The sequence below is a fragment of the Rattus rattus genome, chromosome Y (genome assembly GCF_011064425.1).
Source record: "Rattus rattus isolate New Zealand chromosome Y, Rrattus_CSIRO_v1, whole genome shotgun sequence".
NCBI lineage: Eukaryota > Metazoa > Chordata > Mammalia > Rodentia > Muridae > Rattus > Rattus rattus.
The window spans coordinates 2,224,997-2,241,459 of record NC_046173.1 but is presented as its reverse complement, the minus strand read 5'-3'; the positions used below and the strand labels follow the sequence as shown (position 1 = coordinate 2,241,459).

At 34.9% G+C, this 16,463-nt stretch overlaps 1 protein-coding gene across 1 annotated transcript in view; it reads right to left on the bottom strand.

Annotated features, from left to right (window-relative positions):
• Positions 1-16,463, bottom strand: part of LOC116889599 (probable ubiquitin carboxyl-terminal hydrolase FAF-X) — a 129,771-nt gene that overhangs the window by 23,958 nt on the left and 89,350 nt on the right. Inside the window, 4 exon segments of the mRNA XM_032890532.1 lie at positions 5,270-5,460; positions 6,573-6,793; positions 11,177-11,399; positions 15,812-15,958. Of these exon segments, the coding sequence (XP_032746423.1) occupies positions 5,270-5,460; positions 6,573-6,793; positions 11,177-11,399; positions 15,812-15,958 (782 nt within the window).

The window sequence follows — 16,463 nt, the reverse complement described above, 5'->3', positions numbered from 1 at the left end:
GGATCCAGAGGAGAGCAGAAATGCAAGGAACTGGGAAGAGTAGAGAGAGGGAAACTATAATTTGGATAAACTGTATGAGAAAAGAATAAAATTTTAATCAAAAAATGATTATCAGTAAAAAATAAAATGGATTAAGGACCAGAAAAGGAATACTAAGATTACGTTAAAAGAAGAAACTATCATACATTTTTACTTTTAAAATTACCTATAGTATTTTCATTTTGCTGTGCCCAAAAGTAGTTAGAAAATCTTTATGATCTTGCAAAGTGAAAGCCCTCCATTGAGTAAACCAATTTTCCCAACTCATCTATACATATTCTTTACAAATAATATTTAAGAGAAAGCTGGTTTATAGCAAGTATTTCAATGTAGTAATACTGATTGTTAACATATAATTAACCAATGCATAATAAATGTGGATTTGGGTTTTCTTGACATCAGATGTATCCCAGGATGGCCTGAAAAACTTGATTCTCCTCCATCCAGATGCTGAATGCTGGAATTAAAAGAATGAATTGCCATATATATTTTAAGTTGTTTTAGGAACTGAATATGGGAGTATCTGCTTGTTATGTAACCCTGACCCAGGATTCTCTTTTTAAACTGTTAAAGAAGAATAATTTCTGTTTTAATTAGGGTTTTAGTGCTGTCAACAGACACCAAGACTAATGAAAGTCTTGTAAAGGTCAGGGCTGGCTTACAGGTTCAGAGGTTCGGTCCAGTATCATCAAGGCAGAAACACGGTAGCATCCAGGCAGGCATGGTGCAGGAGGACACTGGAGTTCTATATCTTCATCTGAAGGCTGTTGTGGAAGACTAAGTTCTAGACAGCTAAGGTGAAGGTCATTAGCCCATGTCCACAGTGACACACCTACTCAAACAAGGTCATACCTCCTAATAGTGCCACTTCCTTGGCCAAGCATATACAAACCATCACAATTTCTTTTCCAGAAATGCCATGTAATTGTCATTAACAATGTTTAACATTTACATATTAATATTTACATATCTGGTAAAATAAATATTACCACAATAAAGTATTGGTTAGCAGTTGTGGTAGTTTATATGAAAAAGGCTCCACAGTCTCCCATGCTTTGACCCCAGTTAGTAGAACTGTCTTGAATGAATTAAGAAGTTTGGCTTTGTTGGAGAAGGTGTGTCACTGAGGATGAGTTTTGAGGTTGCAAAAAACATACAACCATTACGTTTTATACTCTCTCTGTCTCCCATTTATAAAGATAAAAGCTCTCAGTTACTACCCAAGATACCATACCTGCTCCTATTCTCTCTTATCACCATGGTCAAAGACTCTAACCCTCTGACCACGTTAAGTTTTGAATAAATTCCTCGTTTTTACAAATTGCCCCAATCATGGTGTCTTATCACAGCAATAGAAAATTAACTATGAGTACAATACTGGGTTCTTCTACATATGTATATTGGCCATGGCTAAATATGATTTTGAGAAAAAAATTACTTTGTAGTTGGAGAGTTCTGAATACAATCTGGCTATTTTACATTAGATATAGTCTGTAAATTGTAATCTTTGAGAAAACGTTTGATTCCCTGATATATTTCAGAGTATGATGTCTTCTGACACACCAGAAGAGGCAACAGATCTCAGTACAGATGGTTGTGAGCCACCATGGGGTTGCTGAGATTTGAACTCAGGACCTCTGGAAAAGCAGTCAGTGCTCTTAACCACTGAGCCATCTCTCCAGCTCTATGCCACATTATTTTAACTGCAGAAAGTTTAAGTCTTAAAATCATTATTAGTTTTGCTTTCTTCTAAAATATTTTGGTGGTTTGTGGCTCTCTTGCACTCAGCATTGATTACAACTATTGTATTTTTCAATTTATAAGGAAAAAATCACTGAAAAATTTAAGACACTGGCACCAAATTTAAAATTGTTTTTTGGTGGGTGAGTGGGTAGTATTTCCTTTTACCCATTACAGAAACAGGAGATGCACCTTTATTTTATGTCTGTCATCCTTCCGTTTTTCTTATTTTTTTTAGAAATGATAATGACAGAATATTGAAATATGACAAACTGACCTCAAATTGACTATATAGCTGAGGATAGTGTTGAACTTCTGATCCTTTTGCTTCTCTTGCTTAGTGTGTGTATCCATAGCTGATATTATGTGGTTATGGGTTCAGACACCAGAACATTTCTGTATCCTAGATAAGGACTCAATCATCAACTGAACCACATACTCAGCTGTGGTGACTTGAATGAGAAGTACCTTTTATTTATATTTCAGTGTTTCAGTCTGACCCAGATGGTCAGATTGAAATGATTTAGGAGATGTGGTCTTGTTGGAAGAGGGAGGCTTTAAGGATTCCAAAAATGCACACCATTCCCAAATAGCTCTTTCTTGGGATTGTCTCATGATGTAAGCTCTAAGTGCTTTAGAATCATGCCTGCCTGCTGCTAATCTTCCTTTCCATGATAGTCATGAACTCTAACCCTATGGAACTTAGAATCCAAAATTAATTGCTTTCTTTTATAAGTTGTCTTGCTCATGGTATTTTTTTTTACAGCACTTGAAAAGTGAGAAATATCAGGCTTCCTTTAATTTCTTCTGATAGTTTTTCCACAGATTACTGAAACAGTATGGTTTTATTGCTGTTATAAGACAGCAACTCTCAAAAAGAAAAACATATACTTAACTGGGGCTGGCTTATAGTTTAGAGGTTTGGTTCATTACTGTCATGTCAGCAAGCAGGTTAAGTATCTCTTCAAGTACCTTACTTGTTTGAAAGTTTTAAATTAGATTTCAACTATCATAGAGAACTGCATGCCAGTATCTTTTCAGTGCTAGAAAAAATAGAAGTACATGTATGTGCTAATATGTGCGGCCACAGAATTTTAATTTTAAAAAGTCTTCTGAATCTTCTGGTTATCACCTTAATATTTCTAAAAAACAGTAATCAAAAGTGACAACAGGCAGGCATGATGGCATGTGCGTAATTTGAAGGCTTAGGCAAAGTCTTGCTTGTTCAAGACTATGCTGGAAAATATAGTGATATACAAAACTACAAAGTCTCAGATAAAAAAAAAAAACCTCTAGAACAGAACAAAAAATTTTATCCTAGACTATTCTATGTACTCTATAGATTTATTTTGAGTAATTGAATTTATGCAAATTTGAGTTTTAAATTTTTCGGAAAGCCTAGTGCTTGAAAGCGAACCACTCCTCCTGGCTGCACAAAATACTATGAAATATATTACATGTAAATTTTTAATGATTATAATGGTGATTTTTTTATTATTTGAATGTTTTGTTATTTAAATTTATGACACAGAAAGATACTAGAAACACATTTTATGTCTAGATAAGAAGAGTATGAAGAATAGTAATGGCATTCCCAATATCATCATCACAAAAAGATGAGTGGGAGACCCCAAACATAAATATATTATATTTAAATAAAAATATCTTACACTATAATACAATGAAATACAGATTTTTTTCAAAAGATCAAATTGTGTGGCGTTGCTCCTGAACTGGTAATGTAATATGTGTGTGTGTGTGTGTGTGTGTGTGTGTGTGTGTGTGTGTGTAATTATTTAGTAACTGTATGTATACCAGTAAGTGATGGCTCATTTTTAGAAAAACCCGAGAATAATATGGAAGAATAGAAATGTTGACTTAAAAAGCTAACCTTTTAGCATATAAGGGGATAAGAAAACAAAAAGAAACGCTGAAATAGGTAGAAAACAAGGCATATCTAATGCTATAGGGCTGAGTAATATTACTTCATATAAATGTTATTTTTTTGGTGTACACTAGCAGTTTACCTTATGTACTACAGGAATTCATAGTAAAACACATAAATGATTATGAGGGAAAATAAAGTAATATATTCAAAAGACCATGCTCTGAGTAGGACAGAAAGTGGCCATAATTACAAGATCCCCTGTTCTAAATGACCTTTAAATTGACAGTGAGGTATGTGCATGAAATTAACTGGCTAGTTTTATGTCAGCTTGACTTTGAGAGAGAAAACCTCAACTGGGAAAGTATTTTCACTAAATTAGTTTATGAGGCATTTTTCTAATTGATGACTGACTTAATGAAGATGGTACCACATCTGGCCTGATGGTCCTGGGTGCTGAGGAAACCATGAGGAACAAGAAGATAAGTACTACTCCTCTTTCTCTGGAATCTGCTTCATATTTCTATATTCATGTTCTTGCCTTATTTGAACTCTGGCGTGACTTTCCTCAGCACTGGTTTAAAATCAAGAGTTAGACCCTGAAGCAAAACTTTCCTGTTCAAGTTGTTTCTAATGTTTTATCACAGTAATAGAAATCCAAACTAAAATACGTAAGTATTAGAGGAACTTTCCAAAAAAGAAAAAGCTAGAATTAGAATGTAACTTGGACATAAAGAGTGAAGGAAATATCAAGGTTAAACTCATTGGTTTTAACATTAGATATTTCAAACAAACCAAATTATATCCAAATTAAAGACAACATAATACGTCAAACCCAACAAAACAATTTATGAAAAAATGTAATGCTGATATTAAAGAGACTCAAAGTTATGTAGCAAATGGACCCCAAACAATGCTTTTTAAAACTCACATTTTGTGTGTGAGAAGAGAGATAAAGAGAAAGGGGACGGGGAGAGTGATGGAATATTTAGTGATATTAAAAAGACTTCTAAGTATGATGATGGATCATAATCATATTTTTAAAAAACTAGCATGGTGAATCACATCTGTAATACCAGTATTTGGAGAGCAAAGAGTGAAGAATTAGTTAAGGGCTAGTTTCAGCTAAACAGGATTTGACATCAGCCTGAGATATACACAAATTCATGTCTCATAAAAGAAACCAAAACAAAAACCAAACCGAAAAAACAGCACAAAAAGAAAATCATACCCCTAAAGCTTATAAGTTCAGAAATAATTGATAAAATAATTTGCTTTAGTTTATAAATATCAGTTCCAAGCAACTGTAGTTAAGTATTTCATTTTATATGAGTTACAGAATAGAAACAAATATAAAACCAAAACATATAATAGACCCATTTTTTTCTGAGAGGATACAGTTTCTTTATATTATGGCAATGTTTATATTTTACTATTTGATTACAGTAAGGAAAAAACTGATTAAAATACTATTATTTAAATATTACAACTATATTTAAATATTATATATTACAACTGTATATCCTAGTACACATGTTTAAAACTTTAAGGATATTGTAACTATTAGATAAATAAAATTTTAAATGAAATCCACCCATAATTTACCTGAATTGTTGCCAAAATCCTCTTGGCACATAGTACTGTAGTTGAGAAGCAGCCAAATGTCCAAAGGTTATCTGAAGGTGTTTTAAAACACCAATGTTGTACTCTTTTCGATCTTCTGCTTTATTTAATGTTTGTTTATCTTCAAATTGATGAGGATATCCAAATACATCATCTCTGGGATCAATATTATTCTAGTGTACACCAAAAATAATACAAAATAACAAAACAAGTTTTTCAAATATAGTGAAATAGAAAAGATATCACATAGTGAATAAATGACTTAATTATTTTGAATTTCCGATTTGTAAAACACTTCAATTAATATAATTACATATTTATTTCTAGATGAAATATGAACTCATCCAGATGTAATAAAACAGATATTTTAAATAAATGGGAAGACAGAATGGTGGGTAATAGCACTTTCTGTTAGCAGTATCTACATAAAATGCAGAGTATGGGTTGAGTATGCCTTGTAATCCCAGTATTTGGAGGCAGATACAACTCTCTGGCAAGGTAGCCAGCAAAACTGATGGGCTCTCCATATTTAGTGAGAAATCCTGTCTTAAGGGAGTAAGGCAAACTGAGAAAGAGGAAGATATTTGATAATATCCTCTGGATTTTGCATGTGTGTGCATAGCACCCTAACCTGACACACATACGAACAGTAATTATAACAAATAATTCTGAACATTGATTGAGGGTGATATTCTAAAATTTGGTTAAGTAGAATGGATTGGAAACAAATAATATCTTTAGAAGATTCTATAGGAAAAATTACAAAATTCAAAATTTATTTTTGAAGGAAGAATGCCATATTCACTGTGCTTTAAAATACATGACATGAGAAATATTAATACCCAACATTACAGCTACTGAGAGAAAATATAGTATTACAGTAATCTTTTTGTAGCAGAATTTAATTTTATAATGTAGCTGTTTTAATTCAAGTTGGAAACATATGTAGTAAGGACAACATGAAACATAAAATGACTAAGAACAAAAATGAGATTTTATTTGAAGTTTTATTATTTTATCTGCACCATTTCCCTTTAGCTAGCAATATTAAACATCTTTATCAGTACTGAGCCTGGTCTACTAGAAACTCAAATTAAATTTCAAATAGCATGATTGGATTTTTCAGTCTGTATTATATAATGGGGTACACTTTTAATATGCCACAGGTACCAAATCAGATATTCTGCCACTATCAAAAAAGTACAACAAACTATTCTCCACTGGAAGAATAAGAATAGCAGTCTTAGAATTTTTAAAAATAAAACAAAACTTGATCAATACTTACCTCACTGTCCTGCCTTTCATCTTTGAATGTATCATCATCTGTATCATTCCATATGTTTTCAATTGCAAGAATACTGTTCCTGATTGAAGGAATCATGTACAGCTGTTGAATCACAGAATTCATATAACAAGTAGCACCAGCATTTTTGAGTCCCACAAATCCTTTTGGTGGGCGGGGTCCAACAGGTGGTAAATATTCCCATTCAGCAAGTGCTTCACAAGCTGAGAGAAGATAACAAAATGCTTATACCATGAAAATGATTCTTTCAACTTATATCTCCTTTAGGCTAAGAAATCAGTATTAGAAACAACTTTTTTTCTTAAATGACAGATTCTTTGGAATTCTAAAATTTTCTTTTATAACATGAGCCAAATTGTTCATATTTTTCTTATATTTACTTCTATTTACACCTTTCCTAGAACTACTAGTTTAAGGTAGTATTTAACACTGAATTTCTGTAGTTTAGTAAAACAAATAATTAAGAGGAATAAAGAGTAAAAATACTTCGGTCCCCAGCTCCAAAAAAAAAAGAAAAGGGAAAAAAAGAGTAAAAATACCTTAGTATCTTTAAAATGTATTGAATTTACTGTGGACAAAGCTACTAAACATAAATAAAACATTAAAATATTAATTTTAAATAGGTAAAATTACTGTTTCAAACCATAATTCTACAAATAAAAGTAAAAATTCACAAAAACATTTACTTTTCCTTGTCATAAAGTTAAAAATGTCTCTTTTTGCTTTGTCTAGATCAGAGTCTTTACCATTTCTAATGAAGGCTGTAACTTTTTTCAGTAGTTATTTATGTTGTGGTGACCTCAAACTATAAATTAATTTCATGCTGTAATCTGGATACTGTTATGAATTATAATATAAATGTCTGTTTTAGATGATGACAACTGCCATGAAAGGTCATTCAAACCCAAAAAAGGTCATAACCCATTGAGAACTTCTGTTTTAGATCCACAGTTTTCATTGTTGTAATGAGAGGAGAGAGTATAATTGAAATCAGTGTGAGAAATACCTATTATTTAAATTCCCTGTACTTAGCAAAAATGAAAACCAACTTAAGGATCATCAATAATTTGTAGGTAAATTATACAAGTTAAGAATATATCACAAATTTGTGGACTCTGGATACAGGAATTTAGAAGTAGTCAGTGGCAGGAACCTGCTGGCTTCAGCCTGCGCCCTGAACCAAACTGAACCAGTCCCACAGCTCCCTGAACCCAGATCCTGAGGGGAGAGAGCTGGACCCTCAAAGGTGCAGACAATCCTGAGACCTCAGGGGAGACAACTACTTCTGCCCATATTCCTGAACCAAGAGGAACCTGCCTAGTGCCCTCTGTGCCCTCTTGACACAGGGACCTAGGAGACAGGGGCAGGACCCTTTGGGTTTCTGCCTGCACCAAGAGCTGAAAGCCAGGAGCACCAGCACACCTGAGAACAGAGGTAAGAGCAACTTTTCTGCGCCAAACAACCTGACTGGAGGTTTCAGGTCATCCAAACCCAGGAGCAGCTCTCTGATCCCAGATCTGGCTGAAAGAAAACAGGCCTATAGGAGTGCTGACACACAGGTCTACAGGAAGATCAAGTCAGTGTCAGAGACAGCAAAACAAGATAAACCAGATGACAAGAGGCAAGCACAAGGAACTAAGCAAGAGAAACCAAGACTACTTGTTATCACCAGAGCCCAGTTTTCCCACCACAGCAAACACTGGATATCCCAACACAATAGAAGAGCAAAATTTGGATTTAAAATCACAACACATGATGATGATAGAGAACTTTAAGAAGGATATAAATAAGTCCCTTTAAAAAATACAGGATAACACAGGTAAACAAGTAGAAGCCTTTAAAGAGGAAACAAAAATCCCTTAAAAAGAATTACAGGGAAGGGGTTGGGGATTTAGCTCAGTGGTAGAGCGCTTGCCTAGCAACCGCAAGGCCCTGGGTTTGGTCCCCAGCTCCAAAAACAAAGATAAAAAAAAGAATTACAGGGAAACATAGCCAAACAGGTGAAGGAATTGAACAGTGTTCAGTACTCTTGTCTTCCTGCCCTGTCAGTTGTAGTTTATAGCATTCACGGCCATGTACTTTTCTCCTGTGGCAATGCACATAGCCCTTCCCAGAACCATGAAAGGAAGTCGGTAGGGATGAAACTTGTTCAGTAACAAGTTAACACAAATTTCAAGTGTGTGGTGTCCTCAACACTAGTGTCTTATGCATGGTATACACATAAAGCCATAAAGTATAGGCCAACAAAATATAATCAACAGACCCAAAGAAGCCAAGTAACAGAGAGGGCCAAAGGGAGGATGGTTGAATCCTTCTGAGAAGGGGAAACAAAATTAGAGGTCAATTGAAGAAGGGATGTGGGTAGAAGAGGGAATGAGGTGGGGGAGCAGTGGGGAAAAGAGATCATATGTCTGGGCAGAGGGGTTAAGGGGATTGTCTGAGGTGGGGTCAATCTCTAGAACATGCCAGAGATCAGAGATGGGGAGAGGCCTAGCTCTCTAGGTGAGATTCTTAGTACTGGGGAATATGGATCTGGAAGTGGCCACTTCTTGTAGCAGGCAGTACTTCTAGTGAAAGGATAAGGTCAGCAACCAACCCATAAAACTTTTAACCTCAAATGTATCCTGTCTAAAACTTGTGCAGGAAAAAAAGTCAGAGCAGAGACTAGGGGCATGGCCAACTTTTGACTGCCCCAGACTGAGACTCATTAGGGCAAGAACCAATCCCTGACACTGTTAATGGTACTCTGTTATGCAGGCAGACGGCAAACTAGCATAACTGTCCTTTGAGAGGTTCTCCACCCAGGAGATAATGAAAAGAGATACAGAGATTCACACCCAAACTGTAGACAGAGCTTGGGGAGTCTTATCAGGGGATGATTGGGACAAAGATTGAGGGACCGAAGAGGTCAGGGACTCTTACAGTTAACTAACCTGGACCCTTTGAGGCTCCCAGAGACTGACTGAATCACCAATCAAGGAACCAGCATGGGCTGCACATATGTAGCAGATGTGCAACTTGGTCTTCTTGTGCATCCCCCAACAACTGGAGCTGGGGTTGTCCCTGAGCCTGCTGCCTGCCTGCCTGTGGATCCCATGCCCCTAAATTGGCAGTCTTGTCTGGTTTCAGTGGGAAAAGATGTGTCTAGACCTGCAGCAGCGTGATGTGCCCAGGTGTTGGGGATTCATACCCGGAGGGAGGCTTCCTCTTCTTCAAAGAGAAGAAGGTGGAACGGGGGAAGAACTTGTGTTAGGGGATATTGGGAGGAGAAGAAAGACTACTATTGGGTTGTCTGTGAGTAAATTAATTTGATAATAAAACCAAGAATATATCACAAATTAAGAACATAACATAAATTAAAAATATATTAAATTGAAGGTTATACCATAATACCATTAATAATTAGGAATCAACCTCTAGCTAAGATTAATGTCATACACCTGTATGACACTTAAAGGAATATCAAATACCATGAGTTCAAGGTCAACTTAGCCCATGTAGTAAGTTCTGGGCCTACTTACATCCTGTCTTAAGAAAAATACTAACAATAAAATCAAACCTAAAAGAATCAGAACACCAAATGCTGACAAAAATATTGACTATAAAATAAACTTGAGAACATTTACTACATTTACTTCTGGGTGGGTTGGATTAAATTAATCTAAATGAGACAGATAAATAAAGCATACATAACTTGCATATATACAATCTATGGAACATGGAATACATAAAAATTTAGTAATTTTTTAAAATATATTTTGGTATCTTTGAAAATATCAGCAATGCAAATGTATTAACTAAAGTGACTACAAATTTTGAGAAATAATTTTTTCAATTCTAAGTTCTCCAGAATCCAGAAGATCTATTGTTTAAGTTAATATAAGAACAAACTGGATGGGAGAATTGCTTTTACTCTGAAAGACATTATAATTAAATTTCATGTCTTAAAATTTCTTCTAAATAATATTACCAATTATTTGTTACCAAGTATTTGTTTTCTCTTAAAATAACTTAATGATTTTACATTCTGACATTGTACTTAAAACTACCTCCCCCCACTACATTTTATCTATCAAAACACAGGACTTGTTATGCTGCCCAGTGGTCTTCCAACTTGCTATGTATAGAATTCTGTGGCTATAATAAATTCATGACCCTTCTACTCCACTCTTCCTAGTCTTAGGATTAAGATATGTACTCTATGCCTGGTTTTACTTTCTTTTCTGAGTAAGATCTCCATATCTACACCAAGGGCATGGAATGCACTGTAAGTTTCTTGAATATTCTCTTTGATCTTAGAAATGAGTGTATTCTCAAAACTCAAGTAACATTTAACACTAAACTAGCATATGAAGTTCTTCACAATATCTCATGTTTAAATGTTTACATTGTGGCCTCATTTCTGGTTCTCAGTATTTTGGAGGTCAGATTTTATGACAGATAAGATTATATGAAATGTATTATGCTACATTACAAAACTAAATACCAGTGATGCATTCAATATATAAATTTTCTGTTAACAGGTCTTAAATTTTAAACAATAAAATACTGAGACATAGTAAACAAGAATTTTACATTTTACTTACTAGTTACAGGTGTGCCAATGTAAAACATTTCAGTCAAACAGTTTACTATCTGTTTAAGATTCCGTACACAACCAAAAGCCAAAGCTACAAGTAGCTCAAAACCAGCATTAACTGTGGCTGGTGAACCACAGACTGGAATAGTTTGTTTGGTTGGCATTTCCCCACTTCTTGTATATTGCAGGTAAGCTTTGGATGCAGGAAAGATGAAATCATCAATTAATTCCTAAGGAGTTAGAAAAAGACATTACACATTATACTAGTACAAACATACTTTTAGAAAACTAAATTTCAAGTAAGAAAATACTTTTACAATGATTTGACAGCTGAATTAAATATTTAACTCAGAAACAGTTTCAGATACTCAAAAAAAAAGAGTAATGAATGAAACCTTAAATTTTCTAGATGAAAAGCAAGCTAAGAATCATAAACTATCATTAGGTTCGTTTTAATTGCAAAGCAAAATACATCGAAGTTAAAATCTTTTCCTTGACTTATACAGCAAAATCAAAAGAGAAAGAACAACAAAAAAAGAAAAAAAAGAAAAAAGAGAGAAACAGTATTTAAAGACAGAAAATCTCATTAGAACACAATCTTAGGAAGAATTCAGATGTAGCAAATAGCCATCATATAAGGCTGTGTATTGATTCTATAATCTCTGAGGTCAAAAGGAGTTTTATCTACAGAGTTCTAAGAAAGTCAAGGCTACACAAAGAACTGTCTTGAAAGCAAAACAAAGAACCAACCATAAAATTGTTTGTTTGTATGTACATGAAACAAACAAGAAGAAAATTTCTAGCATACTGTACACTAGTATCTATCCTGTATGGTTGTAGCAAAGGTAGATAGATAGTAAAAATAGGACTATATATAGAGAGAAGTGGGTTGGCAAAAGAGGAAGGGGAAAAGAGGATATATATTTAATTCTAATTGTGGGAAAATGAATTCTAGTCCCTCTTTTTTCTCTTTTCACTATAAACATAATAGTGCACATAGGATTTCTTGTCTTCTTTTCACATTTTTTACTGGTTATTTTATTTACATTTCAAATGTCATCCCTCTTTCCTTTTTCTCCTCCACAAACTCTGTCACCTATCCCCCCCCCCCGCCTATATGACTGTGCTACCCCACTCGCCTACCCACTCCCATCTCAGTGCCCTAGCCTTCCCCTAAGCTGGAGAAGTCTCCACAGGACCAAGAGCCTCCCCTCCCATTGATGCCATACAAGACCAATCTCTGCTACATATGCAGCTGGAGCCATGGGTCTCGCTATGTGTACTTTTTGGTTGGTGTTTAGTACCTAGGAGACTTGGAGGTCTGGTTGGTTGATATTGTTTTTCCTGTGGGGTTTCAAACCCCTTCAGCTCCTTCAGTCCTTGTCCTAATTCCCACTGGGGTCCCTGCCCTCAGTCTGACATTTAGTTGCAAGCATCTGCATCTGTATTGGTTAGGCTCTGGTAGAGTCTCTCAGGGGACCGCTATATCAGGATACTTGCTATTCCAAACAAATAGCCCCAAGGAACAAGTTGGAGTAGCCATTCAGGATTCCAATAAAATACACTTTAAACCAATAACTATGGGGAAGGACACTACATACTCATCAAAGAAAAAAATCCATCAAAAGGAACTCTCAATTCTGCACATATATGTTCTAAATGCAAAAGCACCCATATTTGTAAAACACATTACTGAAGAGCAAAGCACATACTGAACCTTACACAATAATACTAATAGTAGACTTTAACATCCCACTCCCACTAATGGGTAAATCATGGAAACAGAAACTAAACAGAGGCACAGTGAAACCAACAGATGTTATGGATTTAACAGATATTTACAGAACATTTTATCCTGAAATAAAAGAATATACCTTCTTTTCTCAGCACTTCATGTATTTCTTGTCTTAAAACTGTAAGAATCTTAATATATGAGTTAAGATCTTGGGAAATGATGTATCAAGAGCCACTAAAAATACTGTGTGATAAAATCCATGGCATCTTTTATCTTTTGTCCTACATGTTCCCCAAAAGATCATCAATAATTAAAAAAAATCCCAAAGCAGTTTTAGTCAAGAAGACCACAGAGGCATCTAATCCAACATAAGCTATTGTTAGTGCTTCTGAACATCTACCATAACAAGATGTTAAAATTGTTTTGGAGAAGACACAGCATACTTTAGTTACAAGGGATAAAGACAACAAACTGAAACACACTTGTAAATTTCCCTCCTGTGGGTTACTTGCACAGTGCTGGAAGACACTGTGTAGACTGCTGTGGGAGAGAAAATATCATCTTATCCAGTGGTGGGTAGTGAATATTGCAATACTGACCTAATAGGGAAGATGTGTACACTGGTGCAACACCAGCTATATGGATATGACTGCCCTTTTGACTGAATCTGAGCCTTGTTCTATGCAAGGAAATTCACTCTTGTCACTGTAAACTTATCAAAAGCCTGGGTCTTGGGAGGTCATAGGCCCTACTGTCAGGGAATGAGGAGAGGAAATGGGTATGAGGGAGGCAGGGCAGGAGGCTCCCTACTATTGTTAAATGGGTATGTGATCAATTTACATTTTAAATATTTCTGCTTATATACTAATGCTCCCCTCAGCATTGGTCAGAGAAGTCTCTTCAGCATTGGTTAGTAATGCAGATAGTCATAATTGGTCAGAGTGTAGAGGGTAACTAACTACTGAATGTTCAGTCCTGAGAAGTCCTTATCAAGTTTCTAAGATTCAGAGAATACCATGGAAGAAGCAGAATAATTTAAGAAGAACTGGAAGATAAGAGTTGCAGAATACTGAACAGGACATGGTGGGTGAACTTAAAATGTCATGGCTAAAAATATGTTTTTTTCACACAAGCTCAAGGCAAAGAGATAAGTTTCCAACAGGCACAACTATTTTGACTCAGTGACTCAAAACAAAACAAAAAAGTAAAGACATGAAAAAAATGGCTTATTTGGGAGTTTCAAATATTATGTTTAAAATATGATTAAAATAAACTTTTAAAGAATAAAGGATTTAAAAATCCTTAAAGTAATTCAGAAATTTAAATATTATAGTTTTTACATAGATTAAAGTATTTTAAAAGTAATAGAAAAAGCTCAGCTATCAAGATGGCCCATATCTTGATCAAATGAAAAGTAATAAAATAAGAATTTATTAAGATATAAAAGTTAATATTTTCAGCAAACAACTGCCTACCTAGCTTTCTTCTATATTAGATAAGAATTAATAGAGACTCATAACTGGATGATGTAGGAAGTGAAGAAAACTTTGAAGCATTAAGTCCTATGTGGGATGTCTTGCCTAAACTCTTCTTCTTAAGACTTAGGAATCTATTCAGAAGAGGGGATTGACATTAAGAGCTAGAGGTGGTGGACAAATCTAATCAAACAGCTGTATTACAGAGACAACAGGACTGAATACACACACACACACACACACACACACACACACACACACACACACACACACACACACACACATATATATGTACTCAAAACGACAATGGTAATGTGCACAGAACCTATTCAAGTTCAAAGCTCAAAGCTGATAGGGTCCCACTTCTACTAAGAAGTTATCTGAAATGAATACACACTGCAAAAGGGAAAAAAAAATCAGATTTCTAAAAGGAATGTTTTAGAAAAGAGGAAGAGAGTGAAGAAGACAAGATGGGGAGAGAGAGGAAGGGAGAACATAAAATTAAGTAGAAAGCAAAGTGCCTGAAACACAATCAAAATATACTGTTCTGAAAAAAATTAATAAAAAATTAGAAAAGTATTCAATTGTGTCTTAATAAACTTCAGCTGAACAAAAATATTTTAAAATATCTACTTAAAACTTTAAAAAAGATACACGTAGTAAAGGAGCTTAATTAGAAACATATGCTAAACATATAAAAGGTAGTACAGTTTGTTTTTCCTGGAAAAAGAACTCACCATTTAAAAGCCTTGGTTAAGTGGAAGGAGAAGCCCTTGGTCCTGCTAAGACTGAACCCCCAGTGAACGTGATTGTTGGGGGGAGGGCGGCAAGGGGGGGAGGATGGGGAGGGGAACACCAAAGGGTGGAAGGAGGGGGGAGGGGGATGTTTGCCCGGGGAAACTGGGGAAAGGAATAACTTTTGAAATGTAAATAAGAAATATAAATTAATAAAAAAAAGTATAAAGAATAAGATAAATGGATATGGTATTGACTGATGTTCCCAAATGCACAAGTCTTGATACTTTAATAAAATGCATCAGAATTCTCAAAAAAAAAAAAAAAGCCTTGGATTGCAAGATACCTGCCTGTCTTAGACTCTAAGGGTTTGTCTACAGTTCAGAGTTAAGATTTAGAAGCAAGGGCTGGGGAAATAGTTTAGTTAGTAAAAACACTTGTTATGGTATAAGATTCTGAGTTTGACACCTGGGAATCCAGAAAAAGTATTAAGTGCTTGAAATCCCAGTATTTCTAAAGTTTGGAAGCATAGAAAAGGAGAATCCTTGGAATGTTGAGGCAGCTAATGTAGTATATTTGGTGGTGAGCAAACAAGAAGCTTAGATTTCAAAGGAGGAGTAAAACTATATGTGTATCAAGTATGCACATTCCCACACTTTTACAAACACGTACATAAACTTATGGATTCAAAACTCACTTTAACTAGATTAGCACCTCCTGCTTTACAACCAATATGATACTTTTTGTCGGGAGTTTGAAAGGACAGTAACTCTTTTGTTACTCCCAGATGGCCTTCCAAGATTGGGTCTTCTACACTGGTTTCGCCTGTATTTTTAATGTAATCCTGCAAAGGAAAAATAATACAGGTCTAGCTTATGAAGGATATACAAAGGGGTAGAGAACCACGATGAAAGTTCTTAGAATGCACATACAATTTCTCTATATTATTCTTTGCAGATAGTTATTTTGAAGTTTTACAATTTTGGGAGAAATGAAATTTCAATGGTTCCTATTAGAGTTTGTGGCCACAGTTACCCTTTGACATTATGGAGTATACAAAAGCATAACAGGGTGTTCTCCCTGTGTGTCTGAGAACCAGAATAAAAGTTCATTCCTAAACAAGAAAAAAAAAAAAAAAGAGGATCTCTGGTACAAAATGGAGAAAAAAAAGCTGGTTCAGAAATCTTTCAGCAATTAGAGGCTACTCAATGCCAAAAGTTCTGAGCTATATATCATAAAAGAAATCAGGTTGATAATGTAACACCAATTAAAAATAAACCAGCAACATAAAAATATTTAACTGTAATTTATAATCTCACAACTTCTCAGTAGGCTAAGACACAAGAAAA